General features: G+C 48.1%; 1 protein-coding gene across 2 annotated transcripts in view; it reads right to left on the minus strand.

The window, feature by feature from the left end:
- xirp2b (xin actin binding repeat containing 2b) overlaps positions 1–16320 on the minus strand; it is a 36788-nt gene continuing 20468 nt past the window's right edge. For both annotated transcript variants that reach the window (XM_086145806.1, XM_086145805.1), the window contains exons 2-9: positions 14210–14333; positions 13612–13731; positions 11807–11896; positions 11590–11650; positions 11421–11509; positions 1429–10381; positions 266–396; positions 1–143 (exon numbers count right to left, since the gene is read on the minus strand). In XM_086145806.1, coding sequence (XP_086001932.1) covers positions 305–396; positions 1429–10381; positions 11421–11509; positions 11590–11650; positions 11807–11896; positions 13612–13728 — 9402 coding nt within the window. In that variant the 5' untranslated portion in view covers positions 13729–13731; positions 14210–14333 and the 3' untranslated portion in view covers positions 1–143; positions 266–304. The remainder of the gene's footprint in view (positions 144–265; positions 397–1428; positions 10382–11420; positions 11510–11589; positions 11651–11806; positions 11897–13611; positions 13732–14209; positions 14334–16320) is intronic.

The following is a 16320-nucleotide window of genomic DNA, read 5'->3' on the forward strand; positions in this document are numbered from 1 at the left end:
TCTCATCAGAGGGGATGGGTCCACCGCTTCCTGTGGGAGGCTTCTGCCCAAGTCCATTATCTGAGTTGCCTTTGGACTTGAGGAGCTGTTTGTAATGGTGCAGACAATAGAAGTGTCCGTGGAGAGAGACGTAATTTCCCAGGCTGTAAGAGAAAAGGGGAATCTCTCAATGATCGCTCTTCCGAATCAAACTCGAGGAGACGAGCGCTTCTTGTATACTTAAGGAAATGCTCGACTCCGGACTTCAAATGAATGCCCGCTTTACCTTAATTTGCTTCTGCAGTGCTCGCAGCAGAAACAGGACTTATGGTATTTTTTTTTGTCTACTATCAGAGCGTCCATCGGATAAACCCTCCTCCAGCATACTGTGCAAAGCTCCGACTTGGGTACTCGAACCTGTCGGGAACAAACACGCGCGGAATTGTCAGTTTTCACCTTAATCGCCGGCGTATTTTGGGCTTTCGCACGGCAACAACACACAGTTACGACATCTCTTGTTACACCAACAATCGCGGCTTGTAGTCACCGATTTTACTCTTTCATTTCCTATTCCACAGAATTTGACCCCAGAAACCAGTTCATGAACACACATGCACGCACAATTGTCCATGCACCTCTCAAATGCAGACTTGGTGGTTTCCACACCGAAAACCCGTGTCGGTGTGCGGCGTGGGTCGAAATCCCGAGTCGATATCCTGCGATATCGTGCACGGTTCGCAGCACATTAGAAGAGCCCAAATTAAGTTACGTCAAAGTTGATAAACGTATAAACAAACCATGGAAAGGTAGTTGTCGGCTGAACAGACCCTTGTTCCAGGTTGAAAACCATAGGATAATGTTTATAGTGTCCTTACCTTTTAAAGAAACTATAAATTCCAGAAAGGACGTGGGTGAGCAGGCTGTAGCGGCGAGCGTAATATAGCCCGTGCGTTGGCCGATATGAACTTAACAACTCGACTGTACTTTTGTAAAATGTTCAAACGCACTAGAGCCGCATTCCTGTCGAGCATCGGGGTCATTCTTACTCGAGAACATTCTCAAGTTCGTGTTACACCATACATAGAATAGAATATCAGGAAAATATCAGCCAATTTACCAATGTCACTATGAATAAATATCGCTTCCTAACTAGTAGTAAAACATTTTACAAATATTTGGTATATTTGGAACATTTTCTCAATTTTGTATTCAGGTCTATTTTATCTTATTTTATTATTTTATTTTATTTGGTATATTTGGGATATTTTCTTAATTTTGTATTCAGGTCTATTTTATTTTATTTTAATTTATTTTATTGTATTTTAATACAGAAAATCCAACGTAGTACATGCTATGCGGCACTCGGGAGCATTTCGTTCAAGCCATTCATGCTCAGTCCATGCTACCGATTCCTTTTTTAAATTTTTTTCATGCCGTTTCGTTCTTTACCAGAGGAGATCGTCGTCGTCTGGTGCGACACCAGTTGCGATGTCACTTCCTCTGACACGGTGTAGCCCAGGCTCTTGAAAACCGTCTCACTCTCATTCCACGTTTTGTGGAAATTTTTCAGCAACGCATCGGTAGCGTCTTCGGCAAAGGTTTCCGTCGGCTTCACCGCCGCGGCTTTTCTTTTAACCACGTCGGCGTAGGAAAACGGAACCCGCTGCGTTGACACACTCGTCCCGGAGACCGCCGTCCTTGTTCCGGTGACCTTGTTGCCAAATTCATCAAAGTTCGAGAAATTCTCCGTGACCGCGTTGGTCTCCGAGAACCCCGACGGTTCGATTGAAACGGTTTGCGTCCCGTATCTCTGAACCGGGACGGGCGTGCTCCGCCGCGAGCCTCCCTTCACCTCCCGAGGACTCTCCGGTTTTGCCGTTTCCGCCGCCGCGTCGCTCTGGGTTGACGTCGACTCCTCCTCATCCGTCCCCTCCTCCGTAAAAGAGAAACTCTGCTCGTTCAGTTCAAAAACATCCTCCATCGCCCGCGCGGCGAAGCTCTCGATTTCCCTTTCGAGGGCGTCCGCCTCGTCTCTGCTCTCGCTGTCCCGGCGAATCCGTGGCCCGACCTCTTTTCCCGTCGATGTTTTCGTTTCCGACGACTCGAATCTGTTGACGAGGCCGGACAGGTCGGCCTTGGGGAGCTCCTCCTTCTCCCGACTCCGGGTTTCTTCCCCGCTCTCCTCCGCGTCCGGGCCCAGGCGTTCGGGAATGGCGATGGGCTCCTTCCGCACGTACGTCTTGTTAATTTCGGCCCTCCGAGCCTCTTCGAAAAACTCCATCTTTTCTCTCACGGATGCAAACGAGAGCTCCGACGTGTCCGTGTCCTCGGCGAGGTCGGGGAGATTCCCGCACGGGTGGCTCTCAGACTCGCTTTGCATTTCACTCGCGTTCAAACCCTCTGAAATATCCCATCGATTTTTTTCTTCATTTGAGGAGTCCGCCGGGCGAACCTCCGTCGCCGCGTCGACCTCGACGACCCGCGGGTCGATTTTGATCCGCTGATGAAACGACGCCGGGGCCTCCACGATTTCCGATTTCTTCTCCGAGATTTGCTGCGGCGGCAAAAGCGGCGGCGGGGTGACGCCGCGCGAGAGCTTGGCCGTCGTGTCTTTGAGGCGAGCTAAATTTTCCGCCCGGTCGAAAGTCGGGGAAGGTGTGATTCTGGTGATGCGGGAGGTCGGGGTGTCACATCGGCGCGGCGGCGGAGTGGGAGGCGTGGGCGGCCTGTGGAGCGCCGTGGGTGACGGGGTGACCCTTTGGGGCGAGTCGGTCCTCCGGGTGGATTCGATGGTGATGAACGTCGGCGAGGGAGGACGCGTTCTGAGCGACGGCGACGGCGCCCGTAAGTCGGCGGGCTTCATCCGCCCGGTTTCCATTTTCTCCTTTTCCTTCGACGCCTTTTTCCTTGTTTGGGTTTCAACTTTCGCAGAACCGATGCTGATTTTGGAAATTTTGGCGCCGCCGGATTTTTCGGACGGCGACTCGGATTCACGCTTCTCCGTCGTCTCGTCGGCCGTGCCCTCGGGTGAAACCGTCGGCCCTTTTTTTTTCTTTTCGCAACTCTTCTGAACCGTTATTTGTTGCCGGGAAATCCGCTCGCATTTGCTTTGCATGCTAAAGGTTTCTCTCTTGACTCCAGTTTCTTCTTCTTCTTCCACGCTTTGGATTTTGGAAACTACCACTGCATCCCCAGGGGGAGTCGTTTTTTCAGATGCGTCAGTTTTGGTTTCTAACATCCCCGCCTTGGATTCCGGAGTCGTGTCTTTACTCGGACCCGATTGCGCACCTTTGGATTTTTTCGACTTCTTCTTCTTCTTCACCGGAGCCGGTGTTTCTGGTGTGCAGTTGGCGGTAACAGCGGGGGTTTCCGCAGGTTTGCCCCCCTGGGTCGCCTCCGCCTTCGCTTCGATGATCGTCGAAACCTCGCCGGTTCCCTTCACCTCCACTTGTTTCTCACTTTCCACCTGCTTTTCTTGCTTACTGTTCTTTTTCGCCTTTTGGCCCGTTTTGCCCGTTTTTACATTCGCCCTCTCGGCTTCCGGCGGCCGACTGTGGCCTTTCTGCTGACTCCCCGCCGCGGCGCTTTCGCTTTTCTTCTTCTCATCACGCTCTGCTTTTGACACCTTTATTTTCTCATCCAAGGTGACCGTTTCCCGTTTAGGGGACCGATTTCCGGATGTCTCCTTTGTCTTGATCACAGCATGTGATTTCCTCGAATCGATACCGTCCTCCGTTGTTTCAGATCTCGCCGTTTTAACGGTTGCGGAATCCACAACCGTTTCCTTTTTCCTTTCAGATTTTTTGGAGGTTTTTGTTTTCGGACTTTTTGAGTCTTTCTTTTTATCGTCAGTCACTTCTCCCGTCGTCGCCGACTCGGCGACGGCATTCCGAGCGGACTTTTTGGACGACGCGGTTTTCCGAGCGGTCGTCTCTTGCTCGGCGGATGAGACGGACGAGGTTGTCTGGACGGAGATGACCTGGGAGCTCACTTTGGAAATGGTTTGCTCTTTAGCGGAAGAAATAACGGCGGAATGCGTGAGGATTTTCTCAGGACTTTGATCGATGTATTGAATGACGGCCCGCTCTAATCCATCGCAAGATAGGGAGTCGAGCTGAATATCCAAAGCTGCATTTTCTTTTCTTGCCTGCGCGAGAGAAGGTACGTCGTCCCCCGACTGCTTCGGGTCCGGAGTCGGAAGGATTTCAACGACGCCGGTAACCGACTCCTGTGTGTGAGCGGGAGTCGGAGTGGTCGGCGGTGTGTATTCCTCCCTCAGCTTGCGGTACTTTTCCTCCGCTTTTATCAAGGGCGTGTTAAATTTGCTCATTTTGCTTCTCGCGCTCGGCGGAGGGGAGGGCGGAGGGGTGAATCTCACGGGCGAAGCGCGGACTTTGTTGAACGGCTGCGGCGATTCCGGCGGCGGAGGGGCGTCCCACGAGAAGCTTTTCGACGCAAGCGTTGTAGCTCTCTGCTGACTTTGGCTCGTTTCCACAACCGTCTCGACCGTGACCTCTCGCGTTTCGGTTTTGGCCTCCAGCTTGGGGACGGGGCACAGAGCCGGAGCCTTCACTTTCTTAACCGTCATCCTCTTCGCCGTCGCCGGCGAGGGAAACGTTCCCTGCGCCGGCATGCTTTCCAGTTCTTGCTGAGACGGAGGCGGCGGGAGGAAATCCTGCTCGCCGGAGAGCGGCGGCGTCGGCGGCGGGGGAGGAAGCCGATCGATGTCAGAGTCGACGGCAGGAGGAGGAGGAGGAGGCGGCGGAGTGGGAGGAGGAGGAGGAGGAGGAGGAAGGTCATGGTCTTGCACAGGTGGAGGTGGAGAAGGAAGAGGCAGATCGGCCTCTTGTACTCGCGGTTTCAGGACGTAATCGTCGGTTTCCACTTTGGTTTTATCCGTTTTGCGAACGCTCTTTGACTTCGAGCCTAGATTACGGAACTCGGTTTTTAATGTTTTGATGCCGTGGCTCTGGGTGATGGTTTTGTGCTCCACTACTGTCTCCGACTTTGTCAGAACGACTTCGCCGGCGACGGAGTGATCTTCTGACTTCTCCGCCGAATTGGCCGTTTTGATCTTCTGTATGTTCCTCTGCGAATCGGCGGTCAGGTTTTTAACCGGAGGCCTCTGCTTCACTCTGACCCTCCTGTAAGCCCCCATCCTGACTTTGGAGGTCTCTCTCTGGGCCGTCTCCAGCAGAGATTTAATGGTCCCTTTGACGTCACCCTTTATCACCTCTTCCCTCTCCGGCGCCGTTTGTTCTTGCGTTTCGTACAACGACCTGATGGACATCTTTACGTCGCCCCTCGCGTCGTCTTCCAGGCTCGAGCGCCTGTGCGTTTGCGGCGAAGGCGGAGGCTCCAAAAACAGCTGAATGGTTCCTCTCACATCTCCCTGGACGTCTATCTCCTGTTGACACGTTCTCTTTTCGCCGGAGGAGCCTTGGAGACATTGCAGTGCCGTTTGAATATCGCCCTTCACAATTTCCTCCTTCTCCACTTCCCTCACGGTTTGCTTCGCCATCTCCAGGGACTTCAACGTGGCCTTGACATCTCCGGCAACCAAATCCTCCACGGCGGCTTCGACTCTGGAAGTTGTTGATTTCTCCAGAGATCTCAGAGCCCCTTTGATATCGCCGGGAACGATATCCGGCTTCTCCACCTCCTTGTGTCGATTCTGAGCTCTCTCCAAGCTGCGCAGCGTTTTGGGTATGTCGCCTTTCACCACCTCCTCTTTGGTGAGTACCGCCGTTTGGTTCACCGATTCGGACAGGGAATTCAAAGCGGCTCTTAAATCCCCCTTGACTATCTCTTCCTTTTGGAGACCTTCTAAAGAGACGGCGGGCTCCGACATGAAAACCCTCACCGCGTTGTGAACGTCCCCGGGAACGACGTCCTCCACCGTGCGTTCGATTTGCGCCCGACTGCGACCGAGGATGACCTTGGTGGCCTTGACGTCGCCCCCGACGATCTCCTCTTTTTCCTCTTCCTCGGGCGCGTCCTCTTCCGAGTGGAGCTGTCTCAGATAACCCAGGGCCCCCGATTCGATGCACGTGGAGTAAAAGTTCACGTTTCCTTTTTCCGTTTCGTCCACCATAATCCTGTTGGTCGGATCCGCCCTGTCCGAGGCGGACAGTCTGAGAAGAGCGCTCTTCACGTCCCCGTGTACGATGTCCTCTTTCTCAATAGAAACACTGTCTTCCTTGTTGAGAAGGGAATATATGGTCATCCGGACGTCTCCTTTCTCGTCCTCCTGGATGAGAATTCCGCGTTTGGCCGATCCGTCGTCGCCGAAGAGGCTCTTTACAGCTTCCCGAATGTCACCGCGTATTATTTCCTCCCTTTCGATATCGCCGTCCCGCTCGCCGCTGAACAGCTGCCGCACCGTCGAACCGATGTCGCCCTTCTCCTCCGAGTTGATCACGACCTGACGCTCCTTTTTCTCCCGCTTGTTCAACAAGTTCATCATGATGGTTCGCAGATCCCCTCGGACGACTTCCTCTCGCTGGATCTCCGGAGCCTGCCGGTTCATGAGCCGATACTTGGCCATCCTCACGTCTCCGATTTCGTCGCTCTCGATCAGTATACCCTTGGAGTTCACCATTTTCTGACCGTAGAGCTCTTCGAGCGTTCCCCGGACACTCTTGCCCAGGATCTCCGTCTTCTCGATTCGCGTCTCGTTGAAGTCGTCGATCGGAGTCGTCTCAAAAAGCCACGTTGTGGTTTTAACATCCGCCTTGGGGATTTCCTCTTGATAAACCGTCGCGTCCTCGTCTACCTCCTTGATGTGGTCGAGAGGATTTTTCTCAAAGAGCCAGACCGAACTCTTAACGTCTCCCTTGGCGACCTCCTCCTGTTTCACGGTTTCAATCAGATTCTCCGAGCTCATGCTTCTTATCTTATCAATGGACTGGGTCTCGAATCTCCATTTCGCCGTCCTGACGTCTCCTTTTTGTATTTCGCTCACGTTTACCGTTTTCACAGATTGCCGCGACAGGGCGTCGGACTCGAAGCGACGTTTATTCGTCCTAACGTCTCCGCCCAGGATGTCCTCCACCGTTTTCGTCAAAGTCTTGTTCTCCTCCGAAATGCTATCGAGAGGTCGCGTCTCAAATTTCCACTTGGCGGAGCCGACGTCTCCTTTTTGCACGTCCTGCTGCGTGACCGATTTTATGACGTAAACCTCGTCCGTTCGGCTGAAAGCGTCGAGCGGCTTGGTTTCGAACAACCACCGAGTCCCGACCACGTCTCCTCGCGTCACTTCCTCGCTCGTGACGGTGGTCACCTCGTGGTAGTGGCCCTCTTTGTCCCGAATGGCGTAAAGGGGCTGGGTTTCGAACATCATGGTGTAATTCCTCACGTCGCCTTTCTCGTCCTCGTCCCGGACGATCTTTTGACCGACCGCCGGATCGGGGTCCGATTCGGAGTTCGACTCTCGGATTTGATCCAGGGTGTACGTCTCGAATATGAATCGGCCTTTGTCAACGTCTCCGCCGTGAATGTCGACGGTCGCGCGTTCTCTGGAAGAGTCCTCGTCACGAATGGCGTCCAAAGACTGGTTTTCGAAGAGCCACTTGCAGTTCACCACGTCCCCCTTCTGGATGTCCTCCGTCTGAACCCTCTTGAGATTCAGCATCACCTCTTCCGACGTGGAGGTCATGATATCGGACGTGCGGTTTTCGAAAATGTACTTCATCCTCGACACGTCTCCGGACGCGACGTCTATCTCGGTGACGCGCTTGAAGGAGTCGGCCTCCTCCCCCGAGAGGTTCTCCAGTTTCTCCGTCTCGAAGAGGAAACGAGTCGTGCTGACATCTTTCCCTCGAACGTCCTCTCGATTCACCGTGCACGTCTTCGTCAAGACGGTTTCCGTCTCGTCGCGGATGGTGTCGAGCGCCCGCGTCTCGAAGAGCCAAGTGCACGTTTTGACGTCTCCTTTCGTCACTTCTCGGGATTCCTCCTCGTCCCGCGAGTCCGCTTTTTCGTAGAGCGCGTCCATCGGCTGGGTTTCGAACAGCCACTTGCAGGTTTTCACGTCGCCCTTCGCAACGTCCGCGGTCCGATCGACGCTTTCCTCGTCCTCGATGTTGCTGAAGTACTTGATAGCGTCCAGAGGCTGAGTTTCAAACAGCCACTTTGCCGTTTTCACGTCGCCGGACTCGACTTCCTCTTTGCAAATGCCTTTAATAACCCGGTACTTCTCGATGCTTTGGTCGAACTGGTCGATCGGCCGCGTTTCAAACATCCATTTGTACGTGGTCACGTCTCCTTTCACCACCTCTTCCCGCCGCACCGTCCTCACCTGGTGGAAGCGTCCCCAGCCGTCTTCCATCGCGTACAGGAGGTTCGATTCGAACAGGTTTTTGTTCGATTTCACCGACCCCGACGTCACCCCCTCGATTAAAATCTTTTGAGATCGGTCGACTCTGCTCAGATCCGCGCTCTCGAAGATTTGCTTGTAGTTTGACACGTCCACTTTATCGATTTCTTCCAGGTCGACGGTTCTCGTGACTTCCTTCTTTTCCTCTCTTATCTCCTCCAGCGGTTGGCTCTCGAATCGCCATTTCTGATGTCGCACATCTCCCCTTTCGTCGTCCGGCGCGGATCTCTTTTGCAGTTTGCCCACCTCCGCCGGCTCCTTCGACTCCTCGGCCGGAGCCGTTTCGAAGTAATGTCTGGCCGAAGTCACGTCGCCGGCGATGATTTCCTCCCTCGACGGGGGGCGGGTGTCGGAGTCGTCTTTTAAAGTGTCCATCGGCTGGGTCTCGAATACCCGGCAGTTCTTACGGACGTCGGCCTTGCAGCTGGTGCCGTCCTCCCGCGTGAGGTCGTCCTCCACGTTCACGGTGCGAAGGATTTCCTTCTTCTCGTCCCTTATGTGCTCCAGAGGTTGACTCTCAAAGCGCCACTTCTGATGTCTCACATCTCCTCTTATTTCCTCATTTAGGGCTCCTTTTTTGAGTTTACCCACATCGAGCAAATTCTTCCTCTCCACGCTCGGGCCGTTTTCAAAAAAACGCCTCGCTAATCTGACGTTGCCTCCGATAATGGCTTCGACAGACTGAGGTCTGGCGTTTGAATCGTCCTTGAGCGAATCCATTGGCCGGGTTTCAAACACCAGGCAGTGTTTGCGCACGTCGGCTCCTGCTACGTCCTCCTTCTCCATTTTTGAGCTTTCCAGCTCGTCGAGAGATTTCAGCGTCTTTATCTCAAACAGCCACCTGCCCCAGCCTCCTTTATTGCCGTCCTCCATTGACAGACTGCACAGAAGTTTCAAAGGGGACGGCTCTCTTTCGTCCAGATCAAGAGGCTGGGTGTCGAAGAGCCAACGGGAAGCGATGGAGTTCTCCAATTCGCTCTCGATTTTGCGTACGGATTTAATCTCCAGCATTTGGCTGGATTGTCCCATGATGATGCACTTGAACTGGGTGTCAAAAGTGCTCGTCACGGTTTTCACCTCGCCGTTTATTTCCTCCAACACCGTCCTCAGGGTCAGCAGGCGGCTTTCGTCGATGGTCTCGGTGTGTCCGAGGCTCTCCATGTACCTGTCGTCGATCATGTAAATGGTGGAGTTCCCGTCCTCTTCCGTGAATACGATCTCTTTGGTTAGCTCCTCTTCGCAACGCATTTTGTTCAGACTGTCCATAGTTTGGGTTTCAAAAAGCCACGCAGCCGCACGGACGTCTCCCTTGTTGAATTTGTTCTTATATTCCGTGGCGACGCCGTTGTTCGAACCCAGCCGATCCACCGGCTCGGTCTCGAACATCCACGCCGTTCGCCTGACGTCTTTCCCGAGAATCATTTCCTGCTCGCTTATTTTCCTGTCGTTTTCGTCCTCGTCGGGACTTTCATCCCCGATCGAATCCAGCGGCTTGTTCTCAAACATCCAACGCATCGTCTGCACCTCCCCGGGCAGAATCTCTTCCCATTCCGCATCGTCATCGTCGATATCGTCGGGGATTCCGGCGTCGTCCTCGCGCGTGTACGCTCCGCTCTCCGGCGGACCGTTTTCAATCTCCTCGTAGTCGCAGTAATATTCCTTTTCGATATTTTTACGGACCTCGGGGTGAATGTGCTTGTAAAGACGTTTCAGCTCGTTCGCCCTCCTCTGTCTGAGGTAAGCCTCTTTGTTGAGCGGGTACTTCTGGAGATTTGCCGGTGCCGGAGGCTCCGGTCGGTAATGGCTCTCTAAAATATTTTCACTGTCTGATGGCATTAATAGTAAGTCCGGCGGCGGGGGTGGGAGATAGTCGGAGTCTTCGGCCGGTGGGGGCGGAAAGTCCTCGTAATCCGTCTCGGCAGCCTCGCTTGCCTCGGTCGCCGATACTTCACACAGCTCATTAGTCACTGTGTTGTTTTCTGTCATGTTTGAAGACCACTTAGAAAGACTGATGTCACGGCCAATCTTTTTAAAGAACAAGAGGGATATCGGTGGATAAGTACCGCGAAGAACCTCACGTTACGCTGAAAGTGAATCCTCGCCTTACGCCGACACTTGCATGTCAAAAATTGGGTAAAAGATGTGAGCGTTGTACCGTAATTTCCGGACTATAAGCCGCTACTTTTTTTCTGACGCTTTGAACACTGCGCCTTAAACAAGGACGCGGCTAATTTATGCATTTTTTTTGGTGCTTTCGCGCCGCCGAAACATTTAGCCTCCGAGCCATGAAATGACCGCAGATTCTGATCGATAGGGATAGAAAACGGATGGATGGATGGACTTTTTGTCATCAGTCGAGATACGAGCACTGCTCGGAAAAAAGCATTACCAGTACGAAGTGGTGGATGTTGCCGGTATGTATTTAATGAAAAGTAAATAATAAAAAAAAAATCATTTTATGGCGTGGACACGTATGTTTTATAGACAAGTGTTGCCCATATATGCGCACATATATTTATTGTGTTATTTTTAGCAGGTGCGGCTTATATTCAGGCGCGCCTAATAGTCAGGAAATTACGGTAACCATATAAAATATGAACATTTCTTAATTCGAGGTTCACCGTATCATGTGGATAATATAAGTGGTATACACAGAGTTGGCCGTACCCAATGCGGCATCCGAGGCGAGATTTGGTATGGCGCCCCCGTTCATCTGCGATTTATATACGCTTAGAAAATAAATTGTTTTTACCATTGTCTTACTCATTAACAAGATAACATGTCCCCCTATTTACGCACACCCAGTCACAAATAAATAAAAAAAGATCAGAAATACAATGTCAGTGCCTTTACCTCAAACCAAAAATTCTGTAAATAAATGTATTAACAGTATATAACAAATGTAATGAATATATATAATAAATCGATCTGCCGATATTGGTCCAGCCGGCTCTGGATATAATGCTCCCGTTAATAAAACACTGAGTGGCAGAGTTCAACAGCTTTGCCATCAATAGCTTAAAATTCTTTCAAATACCAATTTAATTTCATTTTCAAATGTTACCTTGATGGGTTTATGTGCCGCAGCCTCTTCGATTGTTCTCTCGAAGCGCTCCCTCAGTTCCTTTGTGGTGTATCGGGGAAATTCTTCTTCTGCAAGTTAACATATAAATTCAAAGGCTGTCCTTTGAGCGCACGTCGCAGGAAATAGAAAACAGCAAGCAGGTTTTTACCATCATTCTCATGGTTTTTGTAGCTGGAATCCGAGTTACCGTCATTGTTTGACACCTGCGTCTTTAAAAAGAGACAATGCACGATTGAATCGATTGCAAAACAAAAGAATATCATGGCGTTCTTCTTCTCCCCGACGAGAGGAGTTATTAAACATGCGTTAGCAACATAAATCAGTAACTTGTAAATTCACGCACACAACAACGGGAATTTCCATACCATCGTTTCCTGGTTGATATCAATCTGCTGACTGCCTGGGAAAGCCTGCCTGCCGCCACTTGACACTGTGACCTCTGAGTTTGACATTTCCTTTGAACATGAAGACAGTGGTTATTACATCGAGCACATAAGTGCATGTGTGCGTGTGTGTGTGTGTGTGTGTGTGTGTGTGTGTGTGAGTGCAAACGCCATATATAGCTGTCGCTCTTTGCATGTCATTTTGCATGAGGGGTCTAATGAAGTGTCGGTGGCAAAGTGTGCGATTGGCTGAAGGTCACAGAGATGCTGGGATGCAGAGTGTGAATTACACCTGACTTTTTCCACATCGATGCACACTATAATATCATAAAAAGAGCAGATCTTTTTCTCCATGCATGAGTGTGTGTGTGTGTGTATATATACTTTATAGAAGTATGTTTATGTATGGACGTGTTTATGCATACGGGTCTATGTATGTATGTGTGTATGTATGCATACTTTATATAAGTATGTATGTATATGTGTGTTTATGTTTGTGTATGTATGGATGTATTTATGCATACATGTGCATGTATGTATGTATGTATGTATGTATGTGTGTATGTATGCATGTACGTTGTATGTATTAATGTGTGTATGTATGCATACTTTACATAAGTATGTATGTATATGTGTGTTTATGTTTATGTATGTATGGATGTATTTATGCATACATGTGCATGTATGTATGTATGTATGCATGTATGTATGTATGTATGTATTAATGTGTGTATGTATGCATACTTTATATAAGTATGTATGTATATGTGTGTTTATGTTTGTTTATGTATGGATGTATTCATGCATACATGTGCATGTATGTATGTATGTATGTGTGTATGTATGTTGTATGTATTAATGTGTGTATGTATGCATACTTTATATAAGTATGTAAGTATATGTGTATTCATGTATGTATAAATGTGTTTATGCATACATGTGTGTGTATATTTGTATGTATGTATGTATTAATGTGTGTGCGTGTGCACGTGTGTGTGTATGTCTGTGTGTATGCATGCATACTTTCTATAAGTATGTTTGGATATGTGTGTTTATGTATGTGTATGTATAAACGTATCTATGCATACGTGTGTATAAGTTAATATGTGTGTGTGTGTATGTATGCATACTTTATATACGTATGTATGTATGTGTTTATGTATGTGTATGTATAAACGTGTGTATGTGTGTATGCATGTATGTATATGCATATGTATGTAAGGATGTATGTATGTGTGTGCATATGTATGCAAAAGTCTGTTTGCATGAAAGCATGTATGCATGTATCAGTGTTGGTCCTTTTTAGGCCTTGCTTAAACACTAAAAAAGGTTAGCTTTTTTGCAGATCCTGGATTGCGCTATAAATTAGCGGTTTTATTTTTCGCATGTGGTCGATTCATAACAGCACCGGAGTTAAAACAGGGTCGTGTTCAGGAGCGAAGATGCAAAGCTGTTCACCTTTCATTCTTCATACCGACAGAAATGCTCCAGGCTTGCATGGACCTTGTTAAAATGTCAAGTGCTTTTTTTCTTCTTAAACCCCCGCACTTTGCCAAAGAATTAGTGTAAAAAGATCTAATACCAGCTTCTGTGTTAATGGCCTGCCTATATGCACTTCACTTGCAGGGTCCTCATGCATTGCTGCTTGATAGATAAATGCGATCGGGAGCCAATTCTTTTTTTTAAATTTTTTTTTTTATTAATCTTCCCCGCGTTTGATCAAAAGCATATCATTGGCCTTCATGCTCATGCAATTAGAAGGTGATTTTACACACGCGCTCTGATACCTGAACGGTTTGGTGATGAAAATGGAACTGGGTTACACGTGATGTTGCACTTTCTTCAAATTGTCTCCTCACACTTGCAACACCCCCGGGCAGGGAGCAGACCTCTGATTCTTCCATGACCTAATGAAGCAGGATATATCATTTTCTACCTCCGCTTTGAAATGATCTGAAATCTCCAACTCGGTGCTAAATGGGCGTAATTTGTCCGGCGAAGACGCTTCCCTGGTAAATGTGCTGCAGCCAAAGCGGCGTGGGATTTCTCTCTCCCTTGGTTGTCTTGCACAAGCATTAACACTCACTTCAAATATACAACGCATTACGCTTGTGTTTACCGTGAAGTGTGTGTGAACTCCCAGAGACCCGGTAAAGGAGAGCCAACAATGATGCCCAACAAGGGCCGCTCTGCACTCCTACTCTATTTATACATCCCTTGCTATTTTAGTGGTATATGTAGGATAGCTGCCCCCCCCCCTCTCCCGCTGTTAAAGTGTCATCACCTCAACTAATTCTGGGCGAGAACACCCGGGAGAACAGTTACGATAAAATTCCTGTCAAAGAAAGCTCTGCAGGAATTAGCCGGAAAAAAAAGTTGGGGTACCCCGCTTGCGTCGGTGTGGTCAACTGCCTGGTACGCGGCCTCGGTGGGACGACCCTCGGAAGGAATCCGGCTCTTTCGCTTAAAATGTTTCGGGAAGTCCTGCTTCGTTTCAATCTTCCAGCAGCTGTGGCACAAAACAGCCAAAAAAAAAAAAATTAAGCGGGGAAATAAACAGTTCCTCATTGTATATATTTTTATATGTACGTAATTGCTTGATATAGTGGCAACACAAAATATGTAGTGCTGTGTTTTTAGATGACCGCGTGGGACTTGTGAGTATTACAGTGTGCAGTCTCAAGTGGCAATAGTTGAGAGATGATTCTTGACAAAGGCATCTGGAGCTAACATTATTTTGAATCTCGAGTTGTATTTTAATATCCTCAATGACCTGAATTTGTATATTAAGAATAGAAATCTGCAGGGAACCCGAGTGTCCCAACACAGTCGCTGACTGCCCTTATACTGGAAAATGTTTTTTTCTGCCTACCGCCTCAACACACACCCCGTACTCAAAATCAACCCTTCAAATAAATAGCACTGCCTTCTTAACGGCCTAGTTTTTAGAAGCTCAGCTAGATTTGTTCTCATGTTTGATTTTGGTGAAAAGAAAATCAAATTACTGATCATGCATGTGGCCTGAAGGACAGTTGACCCACACCTGTGCACTAACTGAGCTTTAAGTGTGAAAAAAATCCCCTGCTTTGTAAAAACTAGGCCAATATTTTACCTGCTGAGTGAGATATCAATTATGTACGGCATTTGGCCGGAGCAATAGTTTATGTGAGAAGGACATAACTAAAAAGCTTATTTTGTGAGTTTATAAAATGGGCATGCAACAATAGTAAAACCACATGTTATATCATATTTTTGTAAATATGATATTATTTGTTCTGTGTCTGTTAATTGGTTATGTATAGAAGACTTCATTAAGTAGAATTATGTGTCATATATATATTAATATGTCACTCAGTTCAAAAATCTACATCGTGACCATTTCTTTTTTGAGTCTAATTTGCGTTGTAAATTAAGATTCATCAAAAAGCAATGAAGATGGGAAATTGTCCATGAAAGTTTCAAGTGCATTGATATCTAGAAGTCATAGTGAAATTTCAAGTGTTTTATAAAAACCTGTGATAATTGTCGTATATATTAGAATCATATTCTTATATTTTCTCATTATTACTATATGTAAATACAAAAACATAGTCAAAACTTTTTGACATTTTTAAAAAGGTGTCTTATTTTACAGGTGGGCTATTAGCGCTTAATAAAGTCATGAGAAATGTAATCGCAAGCAATGATGAATTAATTTGTCCATGGAGGTGTTGTTCTGAGTAAATTCTGTTGTTGTCCTTGGAGCCAAGAAATTCAATGGATTTATATATATATATGAAAAGAAACTCCACAATGTAAGAAAATGTAGTCGTGTTTTAACAACTCAGTGTAAAAAGAAAGAATTCCGACAGACTATCTGTGGAAGGCCATTTTCCATCAGGCAGCTGAAAGCCCCACACATTTAAATTCATAGTAACTTCACCACTGTCAGCTACATTTTATTTGCTATTAATGATTTGTCACTAAACGGTCTATTATGGGAATCTGTTTTAGCCATGAAGGAATTATTCAGTCCAGGCACAATTTTTAATGAAACATTATTATAGCCTTACGTTGCCATTGTGAACCAATAAAAAATGAATAATAAATTCAATATATTGGAAAAAAAAAAAAAACAAAACAGTGAAGCATTTGAAATCCATGTTCAAATATAGTTGCAGGAACTCAAATTTGTCAACGGAAAAAAGTCAAACGGCGTCAAATGACCCGTTACGTGGGTGCCGGGGGATCAGATAACAAGAAAGTGAAGTAATCATGGCGCCGGGTATGTGCAAAAAAATATCCACACTATTTTAAACTTAACCGACTAAGGTAGTGTTTCCCTGCGGAAAGCAGAGGCCGAGGCTTTACTTTACGCAACGCTCCCCGTTTAATCTACGCCAATAACATTGTTTGTGTCTGTTTTTGTAATAGCGCTCGGGCAGATCCCGTTTCCCGGCTCCTGCGGCGCCTTAAAAGTGGAGCGACATGACACCTGGAGGTCCGGGCCTGTTTGG

Source organism: Fistularia commersonii, chromosome 4, assembly GCF_037954325.1.
Source record: "Fistularia commersonii isolate RoL2024-O1a breed Wild chromosome 4, RoL_Fcom_v1.0, whole genome shotgun sequence".
NCBI lineage: Eukaryota > Metazoa > Chordata > Actinopteri > Syngnathiformes > Fistulariidae > Fistularia > Fistularia commersonii.